General features: G+C 41.4%; 1 protein-coding gene across 1 annotated transcript; it reads right to left on the bottom strand.

Moving 5' to 3' along the window:
* Positions 1-245: 245 nt before the first annotated feature.
* LOC139657849 (alpha-2 adrenergic receptor) lies at positions 246-1,547 on the bottom strand. Its single transcript, XM_071535796.1, has one exon. The coding sequence runs from the start codon at positions 1,545-1,547 to the stop codon at positions 246-248; it is 1,302 nt and encodes a 433-aa protein (XP_071391897.1).
* Positions 1,548-25,716: the final 24,169 nt, after the last annotated feature.

Below are 25,716 nucleotides of genomic sequence, written 5' to 3'. Positions count from 1 at the left end.
GAGAGGGAAAGCCTGTAAGAAGCCTGTAATTGTGATGGAAGTGTATGTGAGACACCCAGCAGGTGGTTCAGGGTGTGTACTGTACTGGTGAGACTGAATTACAACAGGACAATGAGACTTAACAGTAAGTAAAGAGTGGCAGTAATGGACACAATAGGCTTTTTTTCTTCACTTGGATATTTCCTTGATGTCATATGGCTGACGGATTGTCGTGGTCACGGCGGCACAGTATCCCTCCTTCCCATCTAAAAGGACTTTTTCCACGACTTGCAGAGGATCTTCTGGAAGGCGCGGCGGAAATCCTGGTTGAAGATGGTGTAGATGGCCGGGTTGAGGGAGCTGTTGCAGTAGCCAATCCAGAAGAAGAACTTAAAGAGCGGTTCGGGGATCTTACAGGACTCCCGGCACACTCCGTACAGGCTGTAGCTGAAGAAAAACGGGAACCAGCACACGACAAACACCCCCATGACCACGGCCAGGACGAAGGTGAACCTCTTCTCCCTGGCCTGGGAGACCTTCTTCCTGGAGACCGAGCTCCTGCGGCGTTTCCTCCGGGAGGCGAAGAGGTCCATGGATTTGTTGCTGGCTCTGGACATGCGGCTGGAGTGTTTGGAGAGGGAGCTGTTCTTCTGGCTGGCCCTCTTGGCTCTCTTGGAGTTCAGGTTCTGGGGTTTGTGACCTTTGCCCTCCGAGGAGGAGCTCTCCTCCATGTCAACCTCCTCCGTCTGCCGCCCCGTGGTGACGGTGCGCTGGCTGGGCGTAGGCGGGCACTGACAGTGGCCGTTCTCCCTCTCACCGTGGAAAGGGGAGGTGGCTTTACTCAGACCGTTCTCCGTTTGGGTAGCGCCATCTGGCCTGGGATTCTTTCCCGACATGCTTCTGGTTCTGGTTTTGGCCACCTGGTATATTCTGATATACACCAGGATCATGATTAAGCATGGAGCGAAGAAGGATGCGATGCTGGAGGAGAGAATGTACCAAGTGTCATCGTTCAGCTCACATTGTGGCTGAGAGCTGATGTCATTATTGCTGTCGATAGATATCAACGGCGGAGAGGATATAAAGGCAGATATAAGCCACACAATTAAGATTATGCACTTGACACGTTTAGGAGTCCGCTTGAGGTTGTACTCTACGGCTTGCGTAACGGACCAATACCGGTCCAAGCTTATTGCGCACAGATGAACAATGGATGAAGTGCAGAACAAGACGTCCAAAGCCAGGTAAATGCCACACCAAACTTTTCCGAAATACCAGTAGCCCATGAGTTCGTTTGCCAGAGAAAACGGCATCACCAAAGTGGCGACCAGGATGTCTGCGGTGGCCAAAGACACCAGAAAAAGGTTCTGGGGGGCTTTTAGCGCCCTGCTTGTCAGCACGGCTATAACCACCAGTATGTTTCCAACAACGGTAAACAGGATGAGAAAACTTACAAGAGCAGCAATGCCAGCTATTGCTGCTAAAGAATATCCACTGTCCAGGCTCCAGGAGGCATTGAGATGGATCACCGTGAACGCGTCCATTCCGCTGGCGTTAAACGAATCCATCCCGATATTCTGCACTTTATATAAATCCCAGACTGGCTGAACCTTGGCATGTATTCACACTCACCCCTCTAACGACAGGAGAGTCCATCAAAAATGATCAGCTCCGCGGTAAACGCCAATATTCATATTGGTTGCGCCGTGAAAATGCGCGCATGTGTCACGGAATTGGTTTCTACTCAATTAAATGCCCAGTCAGCCTAACTGGAGGTCGCAGCTTGCTGTTCGAGCGGGTTTGAAAGTAACTAACCCAAAGAAAAAAACAATATGTTCCCATGTAGTCTACTCCTGCGGCTCCTGTGTGTCCGCGGAGTTGAGTGTCGTCCAGCCGCTGCTCTCTCTCCTTCAGCATAGTGCGCTCTGCCTCTTAATGATGCCCCATATGTTGTTCTCATCAAACTAACCCATTCCTGCCCCGCCCCCGGCACAGAGCATTATTTTCCATATCAATGTGGGAATATGATATGGCTCGGGCTCTGTAATTGAATAAATAATGCTAAGGACAGGCTCCCCCCCCCCCCCCCCCCCTTTTTTTTTTAAGTCACACAAATAATTTTACTTGCGCCTGTAAACATCTCAATTTGTTGTTTTATGTTATAAATAAAGTGAATAAAATGAATGCTTACTGTGAGGGGGAAGCCTGGATGTAACTGTGTAGAGAGAATTTAGAGAATGACAAGCATCTCCAGCACCTTGGCAGGGTTTTTTTTAATTTATTTATTTAATAAGCATAAACACATTGGAGGTCAGTATTGCTACGTATGGAGTAAAGTCTTTCTCTAAGCTGTCCAAGGTTTCTCTCTAACCGTATAGCTTTAGTGAGAAGTGACAGAAGAGATATTGTGTCAGGCTAGTTCAGGTCACAGCAATTCAAATTGTAAATAACTGCACAAACTGTGATAATAGGATACAGAAATGTGTTGACAAAACACTACAGACTTTATTGAAGGACTATCATGTCTCCTCTCTGTGTGTGTGTGTATGTGTGTGTGTGTGTGTGTGTGTCAGAAAGAGAAGAGAGAGATAGAGGAATGTGAGAGAGGATGGAGGAGAATTTGAGGGAAGTGAAGTTTGAGGCTCATTTGGGATTTTGGGGTTCAGCTCATCAGGCGAGAGGCAGGCTGCACACACACACATACACACACACACACACACACACACACAGTTGGAGCTTGTGTTTCACTGTGTTAACAAGGGCTGAATGATCAGAAGTCTGCTGATGTTTTGTAGTCATACATCCTCTGTAGTGCTGAAATGACTAGTTGATTAATCGATTAGTCGATCACCAAAACATTAATTGATCATTTTGATAATCGATTAATAATTTTAGAAATTTAGTAAGTAAAAATACCAAACACTTGCTGGTTACAGCTTCACAAATGCAAAGACTTGCTTTTCTCTTTCATATCATTATAAGATGAATACTTTGTGTTTATTTTGGTTGTTGGTCAGACTAAGTAAGTAATGTGAAGAATCACTTTGGGCTCTGGGAACTTGTGATGGACTTTTGTCATTAGTTTTGACATTTTATAGACTAAATGATTAATCGATTAATCAAAAAAAGAATGAATAGATTAATCGATAATGAAAATAATCATTAGTTGCAGCCCTACTCCAATAAACAAACTGTAAGCTCATTGCCTGCAGTAATACTTAAGAAGAGATATTTGCAGATGTGACATCTATACTTATCAGCAACAAAATGTGTGAAAATCAGTTGAAAAGTCAGCAAAATTGTATATGGGAGACTAAGTTCTAACATACAAAAACTGGTAGGCTGTCAAGAAATTGCCCAATAAAGGTGCAACCTCAAGAGGATGAGTAGATTCAGAGATGAATCGCAGTCGTCTACAACAAAGCTGAAGGTAATCTTCCTATCTGAAGTGGGTTTAATTTCTGTCTTTTTGCATAAGTAGCATTTTATGAGTGGTTTTGCCTTGCACTCATGACCAGGCTTTGAATAGATGCATTATGCCACTGTCTTTTCAGTCGACATATATCACTATCCCTGTGGGAGGACTTCGGAGATGTAAAATAAAAAAAATAAAAAATCAAGTCTCTTCTATTCCCACATGGAAAGGCTGGTGAAATTCATTTCAAGTGAAGATGAAAAACACTCTGATATTTACATCACATAACAAACTTCAGTGCAACAGTGAACAAAAAAAAAACAACAAACAGGCAAAGCAAGGTGGAACAGTGCCACACATATATAATATACATTCCAGGTCACTGAATCACATAGGCCTGCATGAAATATTTATTGACATTCAAGTCACAGGAGAAGACTGCTGACCTTGGATGGGGTTGATTATCTTGTCCAGAGACTTGGGTGTGAATGTACGTTATATAGTTATATATATATATATATGTTATACAGTGTGTATGTGAAGGAGCCGGGAAAAGATGAACTGAGACTTAAGCAGCTGATCTTCCTTGACCCCCTCTAACCCGTGTGAACAGCGTACACCATGCATTTCAACTCACAGATAAAGTAGAGACATTGCATTCAGAAAGTTTCAACTTGAACTGACATGTGGGTAACCATGGACTTGAATGAAAAAGTAACGTTAGAGTTTGAAAACAAAAAAAAAGTTTATTTTGTTTGGCCCTAGTTTCTCATGCAGGAACATAAGGTGCCAGTGAAAAGTTTTTTCACAGTTTTCCCTGTTTAACGATGTCAAAGGAGAGAAATTATCAATATCTTTGGGATATTGTCTGGCTCTAATATCCAAATAAACTAAAAGGAAGTAAACATTAGGCAATTATTCTTGTTTTTTCAGGATGTATCGAGGCCAGTCTTGCCTCACTCCTCTGTACACAGACAATCACTTTATATATAATATCATATCACTCCCTGCCTCCCAGAAGCTGCTGTGCTTCACTCTTCAGATAGAATCATAAAACATTTTGTGTGGCCACAACTATGAATAATGAATAACAAAGATTAAACACACAAGATAATGATGATCTTCAGGGTGAACTGAGAGTATGAAATGTACTGAAATGGGGCCATCATGCAGATATGCTTTAGTTTGGCAGACCTGTGGGCCAGTACTCTCTTTCTTAAAGGTCGCCACGCACACACACACACACACACACACACACACACACACACACACACACACACACACACACACACACACACACGCACACAGGCACAACAGGGTGAGAAGTTGTCTGTTTTTCTTTCAGACGGCATTTTTTCCCACTTGATCTGATTTTAAGGGTGTTTTGGTCCTTTTCAGGGGCAATATTTATTAAACTGTGAAATAAAACATTTACATTGGATATTGGCAAATATTCGATTACATTACATTATGTCATTTAGCAGACGCTTTTGTCCAAAGCGACTTACAATAAGTGCATTTTGTCAAGAAATAAACACTCAATTTGTACCATTTGATTTGTTTGATTTTAAATCAGAATATGTCATCACTTAAACAGAGTAACAATCAGAGACATTTTCTACTGCTGTGGTTTCTGACAGAACACACTCCTTTTTTTCTCAATCAGAACGGCGACCACGAATCCCCTACGGTGGCCCACGGGGGACAGTAGTCGCATTCATGCATGAATATATAACAACTCAGCGTATACTCCTAATTATCTTGAGTATTTTATGCATCTGCATTTAATTTTCCACGCATTTTATGAACTTTGAAGCGCATTTCTGCCCCAAGCCTCTGTTGATCTCTGACCCTGATGCACACCCACACAGCCAGAGAGGAGCAGCTATAGCTGAGTGACACCTGTAACGCACCACACAGGATCGGTGTGGGCTTGTCGTGCACCAGACAGCCTCTCAAGCTGTCGTTGCTGGTTGCCAGCATAGCAGGCTTGAGAAGACACAGCACAGGGATCGACAACAACAAAGGGCTCTGTGTCGCCCGCATCTCACATGTGAATTTGAAGCCGCACAAGCTCCAATTACAAGTCAATCGATGCCTTCAGGAGATTCCAGGCTTAGTTTGACATCTATCAAAATGTATGAGACTTGTGGAGGATTATGGTGAATAGTGTTATTGTATGACAGGCATATGTCACCGTCTTCTGCTTTAATAAACACACGTAGTGCGATTGCTATGTGTGTGTGTCTGTGGCTCTTTTTATGTGTGCGCGTGTGTGTGCTTAATCTATAATTTTGCTATTTTATGAGATCAAAATGTCCCTTATAAAACTAGAAAACTCTAAAACTCTGGTCAGCTGTGTGGTTGCTTTCGCAGGCTCCACTGGGAAAAGGGTTATTTTTAGAGTTTGGTGATAAACTGATACCTTGTGTCACATTGTGGGGGAAAACTTTCTGCATTTGTCATCCAGCTTCCCTAAAATGCAGTAAAAATGCCTGAAATAGCTCTTTTGGCATTCCTCATTCAAACTAAGGAGTAGTGTCTGGTGAAAAAAAATAACCAACTCAATTTCAAGATATTGACATGTTCCTGGTTGGAATTAAAGGATAGGGAATGAATGTAAGTCAATAGAACATCTTTAGAAGTAAGTCACTCTCTCTCTCTCTCTCTCTCTCTCTCTCTCTCTCTCTCTCTCTCTCTCTCTCTCTCTCTCTCTCTCTCTCTGTGTGTGTGTGTGTGTGTGTGTGGTGGCTGTTTGTAGGTGGTTGTGTGGGCGGGTTGGAGATGAGGGGCTTTGACAACATGTGTGCTCTGTACCAAGCACAAGCCTGATGGGACCGCTGTGAAAAAAAACGGAGTGAGTTATTTGCCTGACCAACCCATGTGCATGTCTTGTACTCGCATATGTCATCCACCCATGTATACTTTACCTTTCCCTGTGTTGATGTTGCATGGAACGAGATAATAATCTTTATTTATGTAGCACTTATCAAAACACAGCTACAAAGCGCTTTACAAAGGATTGAAACATATATAAAAGCATTACATCAAGGTGGAAAAGCAAGGCAAGAGTCATAAAAGGGAGGTCAAAACAATAATAAAATGTTACATGAAAGTATGATTACATAAAAGTCTATTAAAATGAGTTTTAAGAGGTGAGTTAAAAGATGATACAGATTTAACCTGAACTCCTCAGGCAGGTCGTTCCCCAGCCTTGATGGCAAACACCTGATCAAACTCTTGTTCTTATCTACATTTTGAAACAGCCAATAGAAATCTGCCTCAGGACCTCAGGCTGCGATCCGGCTCATAGATAAGAATGGCGATGACGTGGCATAAAGGCCAAGTGCAAAACCCTTTTCAATTTCTATGGGCAAAACAATAAATCAACATTTTGTGTGGTTGCTTTTTCTGTGTTCTAATAATTTATGTGAAACATGTATAGTGTAAATAATTTGTCATTAGCTTTTCACAGCATGATCATGAAATGTTTTTTTCAAGTGTTAAAATGCGAACATGACTCCTCTCTTGAACGGAAGTTTGCACGGAAGTTTGGTAACTTGTTAGCATTTTGTGACTTCCACAGAAAACATTTTACTGATAATGTAGTTCTGTCACATAAATTATCAAAACACAGTAAAAGCAACCACACAAAATGACAATTTTTTGTTTTGCCCATAGCAATAGAGCGGGTCATATCACCTGTATCGGACCTTGTGGGCGTGGCCTGTTTTAAACGTCACACCATTCTGTATCTATACCAATCTATACGAGGTTAAAGGTCTGTGATAAAGCTTGTGCTAGACCAGTCCATGCGGTGAAAGCAATGAGTAAAATCTTAAAATAAGTTCTCAAGCTAACTGTGTAAAACAGTGTAAAAATTTGAAAAACAGATTGATGTGATCTTGTCTTTTTGTCCCAGTAGAATCCCACCTGCTGCATTTTGTACAAGTTGGAGACAAGAAAGCGAATTTTGACTGAGGCAGGAATACAGAGAGTTGATATGAGGTAGGGACGATTATAACTTCTTCCATATCTAGGCATTAGTGCTGCTGATGTTGCTCAGCTTACAGATTTTTAACCATGCCCGCTGACTAAGAACACATTATGTTATAACAAGAGTTGTCCAGTGCCACCACAACTTTACCTGACCTAGTTACTCTACTGTTGATGCTTGAGGAATGCTCACTTATCGACTGCTTTAAGTCTCTCTGTTAAATAGCTAAATTGTAATAATAATAATAATAATAATACACTTTATTTATGTAGCACCTTTCTTAACAAGGTTACAAGGCTCTTTACAATACAAAATTAGAAAAAATAATAGATAATAGACAGATAACAGATAATAGACAAATGAATAAAACAAAGGTAAGAGCAAGCAGTACAAGTGTAATCAAAGGAAGGAACTGAAACATACACACAGAACCAGAAAAGCCCCACACACCATCGAGATGATAAATACATGTTGTTTAAAATATGTTATTATTATACTGTTACCCACTGAACAGCTCCACCGAAGCAGCTGGTAGTTCAGTGCCTTGTTCAGGAGCAGGTTGCTGAGGGAGGGGAGAGTAGTCCAGGGATTTGACCCGATGACCTTCCAGTCACAAGCTGCTTCTCTGACTGTCAGGCTGCTGCTGTCCCAGCAGGTCCGAGACGCTACAGCGGCTGACCTGCAGGTGCAAGTTCAGTTCCTGTAATTCAATATTGACAAATGACTATAGACAAGTTATGGGTAAAGATCTTTAAATGCTAAACTCAAAAGAGGTTTCCCTCTCACGTACAAATCCATACATGCTGGTGTGTTGCGGCTCGGCTTTTTGTTTCCATTGTTAGTCCGTATTGTATAACAGGCTGTCGACACGCATATGAATATTGCAACAGATAACTTGTGTTGTGATGTGTATTCCTCAATTATTAATTGGAAACTTTTCTGAATATATCAGTATTCTCTCTTCTTGTGAAACGCCAACCAAAAAAAAAAAAAACACATATCTGACAGCACTTTAAAGTCAGAGAGTTGTTATGCCACCTGGGGTTTAAGACCACAAGATGCACAACATTTGCTCTCAAGAAGCGTTTCCATTTAAAACTGGAACCATGCTCTCATTTTGCTTGCGGAAACAAAGAAACAAGCGGAGAATTAGAATTGGGGGAAAAAAGAGACGAGAGGGGACCTTTAATTGCCAGTCAAGGAATTTGTCTCGAATGTGAAAACGTTCATCAATACACACAAGGGCAATTGGCAATCAGCGGGGAGTGAATGAGGAGGTGATGTTTTTGTTTCAACTGTGGGACGAGGTAGCGATGTTCTGTGGTGTGTATGAGATGTATTCTGATGAGTTGACAGTAATCCCCCCGAGCAAAGACCGTTAGTGTTTGCTCAAAGAGACGCTTTCAGCAATAATTATTGTTCTGTAGAACGGTTATTTTGCCCTTGACTTGTCGGTGTGCTTTCCCACTGCAGGATATTGAATGGCAGGATCTCTTTCTGTGTTTTTCATTTCATTTTATTCTGCTTCCTGTGTCCTTTTTGTTTGGCTTGACTTGACCTTTGCTTGTTCAGAGAGAGAACTGTCAGCGGACCGGAGTGGAAACGTGTGAATGGCATGTCTTTATTTGTCTTCATGTTTGTCTGAGATCAGACTGATCAATGCTGCAGCATCATCCACAAGCCGAGAGCAGCCGACCTAGTTACTCTTGCAGTGGTTTGTATAGAAAGTGGAGAGAGCGCACATCCTTGACGGACCTGCTGTGTGTGTATGTGGTGATGGTGGAGGATTAGCCTTCGCTGTACAGAAACTCAGTGGAATCCAATCCACACTACATTGTATTATTAGACATGCTAGATACAGTTTGGCTTCTTTCTACATCAGGAAAAAAAAAGTGAGATAGTGTAACAGAGGGAAGGTACTCAATATAATTAAAAACTGGTACATGCACTTGATTGACAGTTCAAGCACGGTTATAAGCAGTTTTATTTACTAGTTAAAGGTCCCATATTGTGTAAAACTGGATTCCCCTTGCCTCTTTGATTATAAGGGAGTTGGATGTGCTATCTAAACATGGTGAAAGTATCAAAACGCACGGTAGCAAACTAAATCCACACAATCCATATTAGAAAAACAAGCCTCTAAATGAGTTGTTTGGACTTCTGTAACTTTGTGGCGTCACAAAGGTTCGCTCATTATCATTTTTGTAAGAAATAATAGTTTAACAAAGTGTATTTTTTTGTGGTTGAGCGGTTGTCATTGTTTATTTACCATAGTTTTTCCTACCTGTTGCTGCCGGGACTGTGGTGTCTCACGTTTCACTCTTGAAACAGTTAGCCAATCAGAACTGAGGGGTCGTTAATATTAATGAGCCTTAAAGACACAGCAACAGAAACAGCCTGTTCTTGATAAGGCTCAGAGAGATGCTGGAAAATGTGAAAACGTGTAAAAATGGAGTGAGAGTGTTTTTGGTGCATGACACCACACAAACAGCTTTTAATGGACCTCAAGACATAAAATAAAACACTGGAAAGTGTAGAATATGGGACCTTTAAAACCTTAGAAAACAAGATAAATTTCCTTCACCGGTCCTGCTAGAGAAAGACTGCAGGAGAGATGACAGACAGAATGAGGCGGCACAGCAACACAGCAACACACATCAGGAGAGAGGCAATCTCAGTTCGAGATTGGAAGCTCTCGGCCAGGTAGGCGTACATTTTTGCTTCGGAAGTGACTAAGCGGAAAATACCCGCTATTTACTTTCTATTTCCTACATGAGTCACTTCTATTTCAGTCCGGCATACAACAACAGAGAGAAGCTAAACATGGAGTTGACGGCTGACATTTTCAACCAGCTTCTGTCGCAATTTTCCAGTTTACATTCAACAGTCTCTATTTAAGGTATTTGTTAGCGAAATGCGTTGTTTTTACACGCCTTTTGGGAAGAGTTTACAAGAGCACAACCAGCGCATGTTCCTGTTGAATCCTCGCCTACACTTCTAAGCACTTTCCCCATCCAATCATGATTCGACAAAGCGTTTGATTAGCGTTCATGTTATGCTGCTCTCACCCTTTAAGCAACCGAAAACCCACAGCAGGGACAGAATCTTCATTTCGAGATTTGGAGATTCTGTCGAGAGCGATTAAAAGAGGGGTGATGGTAAGATGAGCACTATGAATTTACACCACACTACTCTTACCTGTAATGCGCCCACAGACACACACACGCACACACACACACAGACACACACACACACACACACACACACACACACAAATAAACCACTTCAAACCACTCCACTGCAAAAACATATATGGCACACAAAGGAAGAAACCTCCCACTGGCCGCCACACAGACGACCCTACAGAGAGACAGAGGGACAGAGGGACCAGGGTTAGATGGGAGATATTAAAGTCACTGCTCTAACTATTAACATCTAGTAGATAATAATCGGCGCTTGAAACCCTTTATTTACGTCCGCGCAGCCTTAGGAAGCTGCAGGTCTGTGTGTGTCCTCAAGTGCAGTTCCTCATCTTAAAAAAACAGAATACCCCTCCAAACCAGGGCCAATGTCAGCTTCTCACTCCTGCTGGGCTTTAGGCGTTTGCAGCTGACTCGGGGTCACTGCTTTGAGCATTAGAGCTCCCTTAATGGTCTTTTAATTACCATACTTATGCGTACTCAGGGTATCGTGTAAATCAGTTCTCTCTGGCTTTCAGCGTCGGCCTCTCCCAGGAGCGGTGTTTGGAAAAGGCCCTGCCATACCTGGACTTCTTCTTGTAAGCAATTTCCCTTTGGTAGACCTGGAATCTGCTCATCTCCACCTCCCACCAGAACGCCAGATTCACAATCACATCAAATCCAACTGGATCAAATTACCTTGCATCAAATCCAAGAGTTCATTATTTTTGGAAAGTGACAGTGTTATGCACAATGCTTAACAATGCTGCCATGTAGCTTACTGACTGAAAGGCTGCCTTTGAAATGAATATACTTTAATGCATTTTATTACATTGCATTCAGTTGTTTGTTGTCAGTACACACTGCAAGGGTTAGGGTTTAGGGTTTGTCTTTCCCAGGGCCGGCCCCAGGGTTTTGGTGGCCCTAAACAAGAAATTTGTGGCCCTATAACACTAAAAATTACACATGCGCAGCTGATAAACAAATTTCCTTGCTTACAGCAGTCATCACATATGGAATGAAACTGTACAGCCCGTTTCATACCAAAGCAATGAGCTGGGTAAAAGGTAGAACTGGTGGTGTGAAAGGGTCTAACCAGGTGATCTCAGTAATGCAACCCAGGAATAGACTTTTTATCAGGCATTCAAAAACTTGTTATAGTCTGAAAACTATTCCAAGCGTACCCAGAGGGATACAATTGTTGACAACTGTCTTGTGCAGGACAGTGTAATCTATCAAGAGAAAAAAAATATATCATGCAAGGTTAGCTAGTTAATTGTAAACCAGTGTACTCGGATGTGTGTGTATAGAGCGCAAACCTGGGTAACCTAAAAGTTTCAAGTATCATTCAGCAACAATATTATAGCCTACTTTCTATGCCTGTTCATTATTATATCGATAACTGGAGAACTTGCTTTCCTGTATGATTTCACTGCAACAGTAGATCTATACACTCAGAGGATTCAAATCCTTGAATTATGAGGCCCCATGATGGACCACAGACGTGTGTGGCCCTAAACGAACGCATAAACTGTTTATGCCTGGGGCCGGCTCTGCTCTTTCCCAGTGTTACCTGCCCATTCCATGCACCTTGTTAGTGGGTGAAAGTTGTGCCAGAATACAATTTCAACCGTTGATAACTTTCGACTGCCATGTGCAATGCATTATAGGCTTTTAAAGGAATGCATTTTACTTACAGTATATATAATATACAGTATACAGTATCGTCTTAAATTATCGCAATCATTTGTGAAGCTGAATCTGAAAAGCTATTTTACAGTTTTGTTGAATAAATTGACTATTGAGTTAGCTGGAAAAGCTATGAATATTAGTCAAACAAAAGGACAGCCATTGTCCTCAGGTGTGTGGATTTTGTGTGTGAGAGTGAGTGTGAAAGTGTGTGACTGCACTGCATAATTTCATAGTGATAGTAACAGCTTGTGACCTTTCTACTACCTAAGCACATGAATACCCAGGAGACTCGGAGAGCTCGTCATCTCCCGGCATTCCATCATCAGACATGAGCTGACATATTCAAAAGCAGTTTTTGAACTTAGTAAAAACGGCAGAGTCTCTTCGCCGTGTCCGTCTGATTATTCTGACGTTCACCTTCATCGAAAGGGACACAGATAGGACTCTTATTAACATGCCGTGTGCGTAGCAGCACACACACATGGAGTGAGAATTGATTTCACCGGCAGCGGGGAGAGATTTCACATAGAACGAGGAGGTGCTCACTTCCTGCGCTGGGGCTAAAGGCACAGCGACAGTAACGCCTGTACAACAGGGTTCAGCGGCTTCTACCAGCCAGTCAAGGAGAACTAAATGAACAAATGGTCTCTGCAGAGCCCTGCTGAAGTGTGAGGGGCATATTGTTAAAAGCGCACAAAAGGCACTTGTGAGGCATGACAAGGAACTGAGGGGCAGAACAGACTGACAGAAAGCTCAGCGTGAATCCTTTTGTCGCCTGAATGTTATGGGTGGCAATTCTTACATGCCTAATTACATGCCACTTACTAGAGTGTAAAAAGTTAGAAATGTTAATAATGTGTTTAACATGTTTGATGTTAGAAAGTGGGTATTATACAGTGACAATATGAACACATGTCGTCTTCCACAAATGACACAGGTGCCAAATGGATCAATCAGTAGCAATATGCATCGTCCCTCCATGTTTCATAAAAATCTGACCGGTGGTGTAGCAGTCTTGGCCTTTCAAAGTGTTAAATTTGGACCTTTATGTATAGTGTGTTCATCAGGCCAATCAGTGTCATGTTTTTAAAAGCTAGAACACAGTGAGAAAATGCATCAAGTTTTGTCAGAATCACACCGGCGGTGTCAGATATCACATTTGAGTTAAATATTTTGACCTATTATAGCGTCCCCCTTAGGCCAGTTGCAACAATAGCTGGATGCGTGTAGCAAGTTTCATGTTGGTCGGAGCTGTGGTGCATTTCCATTTTGAAATGTTGACCTTTAATTATAGCGCCTCCATCAGGTCAATCAGTGTCATGTCTTTAAATGCCAAAACACAATGCCAAATTTAGTCATCCCACCAAGTTTTCCAATTTTCCAGTTGCACTAGTGGCATCTGAGATATTATGTTTGAGTTTAAAATCTTAATCTTTAACTATAGCGCCTCCATCAGGCTAATCAGTGTATTTTTTTAAGCACTGGAACAGCGCGAAGATGCATCCACCTGTCGCATTTGTTCTCTTGGGGGTGCAGTTAACTCTGCCTTGGTGCTCTGTATTCACTTCCATAAATTACATGACAACATTAAAGATACTACAGTATTGTATATCTCAAGTGAGCAATCACTGAATAATCCAGACTGGGGGGGACTCTTGGCCTCCTGAACAAGATACTCAAGAACCAAGGCATCAATCTCCCAATCAGCAGCATCATCTCATTTCAAGACTAACATCCTGAGCGTCGCTGAAATGTGTTAATAAAGATCAAACATCCTGCCGAGCGCTGCCATGAAGCCTGTATTGTTGCGCGATGCGATTTAATCAGTGCTGAAAAAGGCCAGACCTTTGATCAATCACAACACTAACTTGCTCTCCCAAGCCGTTTGGGTTTAATGACACCATTTGTCAGTTGTTCCCCTTAGTCATGCAAACAACGCAATCCTGTCAGGATAATGATTGTCATGAAGATAATGTCATTCTGACCATGAGGGTGAGGGGATTGAGAAGGGAAAAAGATTGTGAATTTAGGGCAGGAGTTCTTAAAATTTTTCATATCCCCAAATAGAGAGGAATTTGGACGGGTATCCCATGTGACGGACTTCCCATTATTCCCGTCTAAAAAAAATCAGATATGAAGCAGAATGTTATATTATTGTCTATAGGAGTGGTGATAAACGAAAAATAAACCAATCACCATAATACCTAGTCTCTTATTATAATAATGTCAGTACGCTGATGAGAACATGAAGTAGTGAAGTGACATTAAATCACTCTTTAACTTGTGACCCACTGAAGCTCCCTCCAGGACCCAGAAGGGCCTCGTCCCCACTATTAGAAACACTTTTGATTGTTCGGGGGGGAAATTTTTCTGTGTGATTTGTTGAATAAATTAATTTAAAAATTGCAAGGCACAATTTTAAATGCAATTCAAATCCAGTTATGTTAATTCAGATTCACGTCCCTCAGACACACATCTGGGCACAAGGGACTTTAATTCCTTGAGTGACAGCTGAAAGGCGGTCGCCTCCTGCATGGCTGCCAACACACCACTCTTCACTTAGCCAACCACAAGCCATGTGGCGCTGTGCCTTGCTCTTCTCCCCAGACAATGAGCGACTCTTACTCTCCCCACTTAGTGAACGAGTTTTACATTCTCAGGGTGAGAAGTCAGGATGTGCTTCCTCTGGTGTGCAATCATGCGTGTTTTGATTTTGTAAATCGATGGGAGTGATCCATTTCAATAATCTCCTCCATTTTTCCACCCTATCATTGCCACTGCATCCTAAAAATACATATTAATTGGATCAAATAAGCAAAAATTCTCCTGCCAGGTGTCGATCCCATTTCCACATGCAAAACGCTCGTGCACACAGGTTAGTAGATCAGAATCGCCACTTTTTACACACACAACTGCATCAACGCCACCAGAAATGCTTAGTAATGCAGCCCCCAGTTGACAAAGTCCTTTTGGTCTTGCCATTGAGATCTGGCATTTACTGCTGAAAGTTTATTGGTTCAATTAGCTGTTGACCCCCACAGTAACCATTCATGTTAAGTGTGCTATGAATTTGTTCAGTAAATTTCAAGTAGTGCTGTGACAGGTTTCTACGACATTCATTGGCTGGAGGTCAGGGGAAGTTCAGGACAACACACACACACACACACACACACACATAGGTGCACATTAACTCTTGCATGCACACACACACCATAATGGATGCACGCCACATTGGCACACAGATCTGCAGAATATTTGGATCTTCTACCTTCTATTCTGGTATAGTTTTACACATCAGTCAGAGATGCGCTGTGCCCCATTTGCCCATGGCTGATGTCAACAAACTGCAATTCTAACTGACAATGGACACAATGTGCAGTGTCAAGTCAAATTAATCACAGTGTTGTTGGGCAGATGTTGGAGTGACTTTCAACACTTCCATATTCTGAGGCCGTGTCACTGAAAAGCATCTGTGTCAGACCTGGAGCCGCTCCAAAATGTCCTGTAATACTGAACTCAAACAGTAGGTCTCTGCTGTTGTAGTGTATGACATACTTTTATTATATTACCCATGCAGACACACACATATTCTACTTTACATATCACTTACTTCCCCCTGCAAAGAAATATTTCACAACACACAGCATCTCAGAGGCAAAAGAGGCTTTCACTTATTCATCCCCTTTGTCAAATAACATTAGAGTTTATGAAAAGCATGAATAATTAAGGAGCTGACCCTGAGTACAGCGCTCCACGGCTCGGTAATGAAGCCAGTCATGATGATCAACGAGCCCACTGCCGCGCGGCCGGCGAAGCTAACGAGAGGCGGGGGGTTTGATGCGTCCGGGCGTCAGAGTGTACAGCTCCGCCTGTCTTTCCATCGGCCTTTTAATAAGAATCGTGCCAAAGGTGAGTCGCCAGCGCTCCAGACCCGCACTGGGCGCTCGGTGCCCAGTTTCCCAAGACTTTTTCCCCCCCAAGTCTCATACTTGTTCAAGCCGCACTTTTAATCCTTCCCAGCCGATTTATCTCTTTCACCCGACATCAGCTACAGCATTAATGTGTAGGATCTGAGAGCGCTGGCTGGAGGAACAGAGGAGTGGTGGCATGCGCCCTCCTCATTAGGACACAATCCTCATCCATGATATCTGACATGGGTGCACCTCATTAATTCAAAGTAATGGCCTGTCTGCTAATCAGCTGCCTCTTGGCCCCTTTCAAACAATGTCAGTCTGGAAGTCTCTTTTGATTGATATCTTAATGGAAATTTAGGCACATCAGATAGTCATCCATCATACATCCAAGGTAGATACAGGACACTGAAATTTTGAATTGATTTTATTTCACACAACAAATAAGCTATGCTAATGTATTTTTCATCCAGGGAGGACATCTTCACTATGTCATGACACTCATAGTACGCTGTCTATGTTATTAGTTCAGGTAGGATCCATTTTAGTCAGACTGTACGTTATGAAATATTCATCCTGCAATACAAACATAGTCTAACCCCTGTCAATTAGTTTGAGGGCCTACTTTTGCGTAATGGCTCATTGTCATTCACAGTGGAGTCGGGGCCGGTTGTGACCACTAGACGCCATGAATCTAGAAGCCGCGTGACAAGTGTGATCGCTTTGCCAGTCGCACCCTGTAAACCCCTGGAGTCAATACCCAGCCGAGTTAAGAGATCGTTTGGTTTTCCACCCTTGAGTTGTGGGAGCGTAAGTCAGAAGGAAACATTTGCTGTAAAAACAAATCCCCTCTGTGCGTCTCACTGTTGCGACCCCACCTCAGCAATTATTCATGATGTTTAATTATTTAGAGGACAAAAGATTGTTTAGTGTTGTCCTGCGCCGGAATGCAAGGCGGACCAATGGGGAGAAGTCTTCCATGCTGCTTCACTGTGATTGGTACTTCAACTTCGATTGGCAGTCGTATTTCACAGAATGGACTTGAACAGGTGGCTGATGGTGACGCTCATTACCATAATTATGACATCAGTCGTAAACATGCAGTGGGCGACCAATAGGAGAACACATAAATAGTAGTAGTAAAAAACATTTTATTGTTGAACACATAGGCTAATACGTTCTTTGGTAGGTCTAGTTGTCTTTAACTTTAGCTTAGCTTTAGCTTTTTTATTTGTTTGCCTTCTATTGATGCAAATACAAATACACGTTATTATACAGTGTGTGGATTGGATTATTATTAAGTTAATATTTTATAATTATAAGATTCACTGTGATCTTTATGTGTCTTCAGAAAGGTTTTTTTTTTTAACACATACTGTAAAGTACTATTAAAGACATGAAAATTATAAAAGAAATAATGTGTGAAAGTGAAATGTGTTGTTTTAAAGTGACAGTGGTGGCACATTACTGTCTGTGCAAGCCTTATACTGTTAAACAGCTTTGTGCTTTAACTACCGTTCAATATTTGTCTTTGACGTTGTTTTCATACACTTCTACATAAATCTCTAAAATCTGTTTGCTTACAGTATAAAGTGGTATACTGATAAAAGATTAATAAATTCAGTTTTTATTTGCTATAGCTAATATGTGAACTCAAAAATTTTAATCAAGCACTTAACAAGCAAACAGACAACTGATGTCACATCAGGCCTCATGTGACCTCTTCAGTCAGCTTTGTTATTATAAATCTCCACCACATGCGTATGTTGAGAGGGCGAGTGTGCAAATTAAATGTCAATAGGTTTCTTGTTTGGATGCACGTTAGTTAATAGCTGTTTACAATCTTCATTTTCCCCCATTGTTTTGAAGTGGATCAGTTCAAGCTGGTTAAGCTTTGATAATTTTTCTATGGTGTTTATTCAAGTGATTGAACAGGCTGTGATCATCTCTGTATTATGCATGTATTTTCTAATTCAATCAAACAGATACAAATTGTTCTTTTCGCAGCGGTGTGAGTCATCATCTGTGAGTAACACAGTAAAAGAAGGAGCTCAGGGGCCTTTGGGCGCATGAATCTTCTGTAACAACAAATGAACAACAGGTACATTTACAGTATTGTTTCCAGTAGCTGGTGCTGTGTGGCACGTTACTAATGAGGGAGGCTGACAGTGAAGTTGTAGAGTTCTTTCATAAAATGTTGCATTTGCAAATTATTGTCGCCTCACAGCAAGAACGCTGCAAAACTTATTTACAAGTTTTTTATCTTGTATCCAGACTTATCAAGCTTATTTTTTAGTGAAATCATCTTACTGCTCTGGCAGATAATGTTACCGGTTTCAACACGTTTAAATTTTTTTTCAGGATAATGTTACTTGTTTTTTTCATTTACTTGGTAAAAGTGAAATTGTCTTGGAGAAAGTTTCTTGTTTCCAAATGTTCTTAATTGTTTTATGATGGTTTCTTGAAAGAAGTCCTTTTGGCAAATGGAATTTATTGAAACCAGCAAGATTTTCTGCCAGTGCAGTGAGATAATTTGACTAAAAATATCACAAAATAAGCATGATAGGTCTGGAAACCCTTTCTGTGTGGAATTTGTGTGTGTTGTTTCCTCTGGACGCTCCTGTTTCTTCCCCTGCTCCAAAGACATGCAAGTCAGGTGGATTGGAAACTGAAAAAGTTGAGTCCATCTATCTGTGATGGACTGGCAACCTGCCCAGAGTGTTTCCTTGCCTCCTGCCTAATGCATGCTGGGATAGGCTTCAGCTTCCTGTGACCCTGAATAGGAATGAGTTGGAAAAGAAAATGAATTAATCAATCTCTCTACATGAGGAGCATCTTTCCCCTTTTCTCCTTCCTCCTTTCATCTTTTAACTGTAAGTCCTGGCTTCAAGCCCCGACAGAGCAAGTATCTGCTCTGCTGAAGTGTCCTTAAGCAAGACTCCGACCCGGAGCTTTGACCTCGCTGTCAACAAAGTACAACATTATTATTAATTATCAACGAATGCATAGATAGATAGAGCAACTGGCCATCCCTGTTGTTCATAAACGCAACATTTATGCAACTTTAAGCAGAAGCTACAAGGACTTTACACCTTCACATCCACCTCTCCATTTTTCTCAGAAATTATAAGCAGGACTCAATGAATAATTGATCAGGCAGAGTTTTTTCAGAGGGACGCGCACCATATGCTGTGTCTGCTTTGCCATCATGACCTTCTGAAACATTTATGTCACTCATCTTTAGTCGGGCTCAGAGCGGAGGCGAGGGGAGAAAGTGTATAGCTGTCTTTATGAAAGAATAAGCAATTAAAATCAAACGGAACGACAATGTTGGTACACAACAAACATCCATCCTAACAAGTCGTTTAATGTGCTGAATCTAAAAATCATTTTTTTCCTAAAACAATCTGCCGAGGAGGTGAGATAATCTTGCTTGTTTCCAATGCAAATCACTTTGTTTCAAGAATTTTCTTTTTGAATATAGTATTTCTTAGTGATTATACTAGCGATCTATTCTGTCTCATTTCAAGATATGATGACACTTGTTTCTAGAGAATTCCTAAAACAGTTGAAAATGCATCAGAAATAAGTGGAATTTGGCAGAATTTTTCATTTGTTTCAAGAAAAATAACTTTTTAAGTCTGAACATGAGATGAAATGATTAGAGAGAGAGAGAGAGAGAGAGAGAGAGAGAGAGAGATAGAAAGAGCTCAGACAGCAAAGGAGACAACAACAAATTATTTTGGTGGGAGTAACGAGTCGGACGTCAAACCTGAAAACTGGAGGAGCTGAGGAACATGTTTATCTCTCTGTTCATGTTCAGTGGAGGAATAGGCTAATAAAAAAAAAAGGTTCAAATAAATGCAGGTCTCTCGAACTCGGGGTAGAAATGCTTTGAAGTAAATGAGTTTACAGCTCCCAAAGGCACGATATTGTTTCCTGCTGAACATTTCGTAAATAAAAAAAATGCATCCAGTATATCGTGTAAACATTTTGAACATGTCAGAGACACTTGATTCATTATTAAGTCTGACATTCATTATTAAGTCCCGTATGATGAACCTCAGTCTTATAATCCATCATACCTGCCTGTGTCTACCCATCAGTCCAGTGATCAATGTGTGATGGAGTTCAAAATATTTTTTTTTGGCTTGCAATGAATAAAATAGATCCAAAACCAAATGAGATTTAGTGAAGGATTAGAGGAATAGCTCAGAGAAGTATGCAAGAAATGTAGACGGTCTGGTAAGTTGCTCTGATTAGCCCTGCAGGTCAATATCCGCCAACCAATTTTGTGTTTGAAGTTCAGCGGCGGCATCGCACTCATCTCTGCGCCTCATCAGTTCGATCCATCGGGCATGAAATATGATCTAAACAAAATTAGAAGCCGTACTATCATCCTCAAATTATCTAGGAGTGAAGCGAAAGCATCAAGATGGTGTGGGTGCAGCTAAGCATGTGGTCAGATGGTTTTCCCTTGCCTCATTGAATACCATCAGAGTGACCTCAAAAGCAGTAGCAGGTGGCGCCGATGATGATGATGATGATGGAAATGTGTTTCAATAAATACACTCATTTTTGGGCGTCATCTTATCATTTGGGCAGATTTGTGGAGAAGGATGAATTGTCCCAGTCAGTTATTTGTGTTAATTGAATATAATCTCTGCATTTTCAGAAACACAGTGCAGCTTTATTAAGTCACGTTTTGTGGTTGGCTTTGATCACAAGCACAAACACACTTCAAAAAGAAATGTGAAACCCTTCCGTTAGTTGTTTGAAACTCCTTAACAGTCATTTCCACAACATATTCAACTGCCATGTTTCATGTTTTCTTCAGTGTTTGCCCTTCAGATCAGAGGTTCAGTTCACTAATATCTTCCTGTATTTCCCATTGACTGATAATTCCCCTCACTCTCTCTCATCCCTGCATACTTTTCTCATTTAAGTTTGAATATTTTGTTTCAGTATTGCCAGTGAAGAGAGGGAAACAGAGTTGCAGTTTAGCTGCTGCTCTGCCCATAATATGCCAGAGTGATTAGATGCTGAGGGTTTGATCAAGAGTGTGCCCCCCCGCCCCTAAAGTTAACGCCTTCGCAGTTGGGCCCCTTCCATCACAGATCTTCTGATGGATTAGGTCCAGGCCGCCTGCAGGAGGCTCAACAGTAGATTCTAGCATCGCAGATCCAAATTTATACCCACTCTCAGCGCTAATAGCTGATGGTTGAATGCACTTCACTCACACTACACGGGGCTTTCCCACAATATCACAACAGATAAAAGGTCCAGCTTAACATTAACAGTCTCATCAGCTATGATGGTCTAAGGCCGCTGGCTGGAAGCACCTTGTTCCACACTTCAGGAACCCAACTGTGCCAACAGACAGAAGGTAATGGGACAGCTGATGCCTCTGGCTTCAATCAGCTTGTTCCCGTTGTATCAGCAAAAATAGACTTGAGATGCTGAGATGATTAGGTGATTAGTCGATTGACAGAAAATTTAGCGATTTATAATTTTGATAATCGATTAAATTGTTTTAGTCATTTATCAAGTAAAACAATTCAAACAATTGGTGGTTACAGCTGAACAAGTTCTGAGATTTGCTACTTTTCTCAGTTTCACATCATTATAAAATTAATACTTAGGGGTTTTTGGCTGCTGGTCAGACTAAGTAAGCAACTTTAAGAATCACTTTAGGCTCTGGTGACTTGTGATGGGCATTTGTCATTATTTTTGACACTTTATAGACTAAATGATTAATCATTCAATTGAAAAAATAAGTAATCCATAAGGAAAATAATTGCTAGTTACAGCCCCAGACATGTAAGAAGAAGGATGGCGCATGATTACCCTATTCTAAATGATATCCATACCATCCTGCACTAAAATATCTTCTCACTAATGATATTATAATTTGAAGAAGTCCACCAAGAACAAATTATATAGTATGCGAAAGAAATTGATTGTGTTTATGTTGTAGAACTGTTTATCTGTGACTGATAAGGTGCCATATAAGAGCTCTAGAGTTATTTGTAGTCCTTAGTAGCCTTTATGCTATGGTACACACATTGTATCATGTTTTCACAGCACTGCAGGGTTCTTCAAGCAACATGCTGCGTGGGAATTGTGGCTTTGAAGCATCAAATGTAATTATAGCCTTCTCTCCTTTAAAGGCCTAGAGTTACTCATTGTTGGCCGAGGGTTGCACTTGCCTGAAGAGGAGAGAATATTTCCATAAATTTATTGAAGACTAGGGGAAGGGGGATAGGGGAAGGGGGATAGGGGAAGGGGGGGTGGGGGGTGGCATTGCGCCCCCATACACTAACACTGCTCTCCCTCTGTGGGATGGAGCAGAGGCTAATGTAAACAAGACAGAATGCTTTGTAGCCGCACTTATCAGTTCAATGAGCTGTGAGCGGCTCAGCTATGCCATACATCAGTGGATCTTCTCGCCCCATCTGTGTAAATAACGTCTGACACTGCATGAAAATGAAATAATGAATCACTGCCGTCCCTCTTCTGTCTCCACAACTCTATCCGCACGGTTCCAGGGTGAGCGAGTCTCTTCCTTGAATCACTTCAGCGAGCGAGAGGCGGCGCATGTGCGGCAGGCGAGGCTAAAACAAACCCCCATCATCCCCCTTTTGAAAGGCAACAGACTCGCTCCTCAAATTGAATTCCCTTCGCAACAATAGCTCACACAGATAATAATAAAACACTCGGGAAGTGAAGGTTAATAGATCTCCGGCTCTGTTGCCTGGCGCCTGCATTAGTAACGTCGCTCCTTTGCAGCAGCAGACTTCAGCTAAATTAGAGTTTGATTGCTATTGCGTCACTGAAAATTTACGAGTGTATATTGGGTTTAAAGGGTCTATTAATTGATTCCAAGAGGCAAATAAATTCATGATTAGGGCCAGCGAGGCCTTCCATGAATCATATTTATATTGGTATTCATATCAACAACCATTAAAGGATGAGAAATCAACATCCCCACATACTGTCCAATGGAGTCAAATGATCAAGAAATGTGTGATATGCTGCTTCTGTATAGACTCAGAGATGGGGAGGGTACTGAAATACTTTACTCAGGTATAAGTATTGTAAAATTGTATTCAAGTCAGAGTAAGTAAGAGTAACAGCACTCATGTAGAAAATAAATTAAATGAGTAGTTTAGTAACAAATGTACTCAAGTAAAAGTACTCCACTAAGGAAAAAGAACAACATAAAATCCCTGATTTGGTGATGGAGCAAATTTGATCATATCAACAAAATTTGTAGCAGTTAGCAGGTGTAAAATCCAAAATGACTGTACTGTATTTCACTGTTATAGACTAATCTCTCTGTACCCACTATTAATTTATTTAACAAGCACAGATCCTTTACAGACCCACTGCGCGTGTGTTCAATTCAATTCAATGAACTGAAGCATTACTACACGGTTCGGTTAAGTAATTCCACTAATGTCACTTAAATACCACAGGTAATTACGTTACCTAACGTTAAAGTTTATAGGACAACGAAAGACGTGGATGTATGTAAATTAACGGTAGAGAGTGGGGCTTGCGGTTAGCCCCAAAAGGATGTTAGTAATGGCATTTGGCTGGTTTGGCTGGTTTGGTCAGCCTTTGGCTAACTGCGAGCTGGATGGACGCTAGATGGTTCTGCCATTACTAGCGACCCTTTGGGGCTAACCACGAGCCCCACTCTCTGCCAAAGATCTTTATCCAACTCACAGTTAAAAGATAAGGCTGGTGTTTTTTAATGCATTGCTTACCGTCAACAAATCCTATGAAAATAACAAAATCAACAATGCGTTTGCTCTACTCCCGTTACTTTCTGACTTCCCACGTACCGTTTTTAGCCGTCAACCCAGAAGTCATTGGCTCCAACTGTAAGCTAAAAACCTTGAAATACAGCTCACAAAGACATAGTTTAAATTTTAAAAATCGCTAACTGTTACCACGAAAAGTCAGGCTGTTATAGTTATTACTAAATCAAATTCAAATGGGAACAAATTCTTCATTACGCCGGGGACTATTTTCGGCGCTACAGAACTACTTTCTTGAGATCGCAAAGTGTTTACAGCCGGCTTATTAAGTTGTTTGAGGAAAAAGTCGGCTGGCCCGGTGCATCGTGATGATGAAATATGTTGCCCAGAGCAATGGCATGGCTCTTTGATGTGTTTTTAATCGTTTTTTTTTAATACAATGGAGTTCTATGGCTGCTGGGACATGGCTTCATTGGGCACCGGCTACATGGACAAGACTTGTTGGCAAAACAAAATCATTGCTGATTTTATTTTCATAGGATTTGTGGACGGCAAGCAATGCATTAAAAAACACCAGCCTTATCCTTTCAGGAGAACATCATTTAGCAACGGCTTCCAAACGCCTGCTCCTTGGTGGTGCAAACTTACATCGAGTGTCCTTGGGCTTAGTATCATGTACACGCCACCATAAAAGTTTAAATAAAGTCCTCCGTTTTCACAAAACACAGCCTTTTGGAGCTGGGAGCTATAGCTACTGCTACGCTGGTAGATCTCAATAAGCATTACCTGACTGACTGACTGACTGAATGCATGACCTGACCTGAATTTGCTGTGTGATGCCCTCGGGTGCGCGGTGGGAAAAATTAGATTTAATCAAATAAAAGTACAAGTAATTCTTTAAAACTGACACAAGTACAAGTAAAAACACAGAGTAGCTAAAGTCAGTAACTTTCCGCCGCTGATATTCTTATCTAGTACTATTTGAAAGCAAATAGTACACAAATCTGGTTTGGGATTAGTATGGAGATTTACCAATTTGAGAGTAGAGCATCAGTGTTTTTTTACTGGTGACATTTCATTCTGCTTTTATCAATAGCATCTCATCTACTGTCCGCCGATGTTTAGGCTAAATTTATAGCGTTGTGTTAATGCTCAGTTAAAACGAAGCGGCCAAGTTAATTGGGTGAGCGAGTGTTATCTGTACAGTCTGTTTCACTCATGTCAGTGAACGCCATCCCCTCAAGGGCAAACTGCACCATCGGGCTTCTGCTGCTCCCAAAGTAATTCCAAGGACATTTACACCATGTGTCCATCTGACATGTTTCAGTCAAGCAGCGTTCATCTTCACTGCCACACTTACAGTTTTCCTAAATGGCCCTATGGCAGAGGAACACTTTAAACAGCAGAATATATGATGATGTGACAAAAATTGCCTCAAATTGATGGACACTAGAATCTTCGTGGAGTACATTAACTATTTTGTGAAGGAGAACTTGGCCTGCAAGGGGGTTATTTGTTCTTGTTTCTTCAGATATATACTGTATGTCCAATCTGGTGAAGCCACATTCAAGGACATTTTGTAAAATAGACTCCTGGCTTTCAAGGGGTTCATAGATGTGAGAATCTGGCTCATTTCTTTTCTAATTACAGCCTATCTTTCCAAGGAAACTACTCGATAACAGATTTCTTCCATATGCTCCGAGTGCCGTAGACCCGATGAGATGGACACACTCAGCTGATTATCAGTTGATTAGGCCTGCTATGAACCGTGAGACTC

Source organism: Centroberyx affinis, unplaced genomic scaffold (genome assembly GCF_046629955.1).
Source record: "Centroberyx affinis isolate AG114_WGS23_722 - 3 ecotype Tasmania unplaced genomic scaffold, CSIRO-AGI_Caff_v1 ptg002764l_1, whole genome shotgun sequence".
In the NCBI taxonomy this organism is placed as follows: domain Eukaryota; kingdom Metazoa; phylum Chordata; class Actinopteri; order Beryciformes; family Berycidae; genus Centroberyx; species Centroberyx affinis.
This window is presented reverse-complemented; position numbering and strand designations above follow the sequence as displayed.

Coding starts and splice junctions, on each gene's coding strand:
- LOC139657849 (XM_071535796.1), bottom strand. CDS start 1,547: ATGGATTCGTTTAACGCCAGCGGAATGGACGCGTTCACGGTGATCCAT.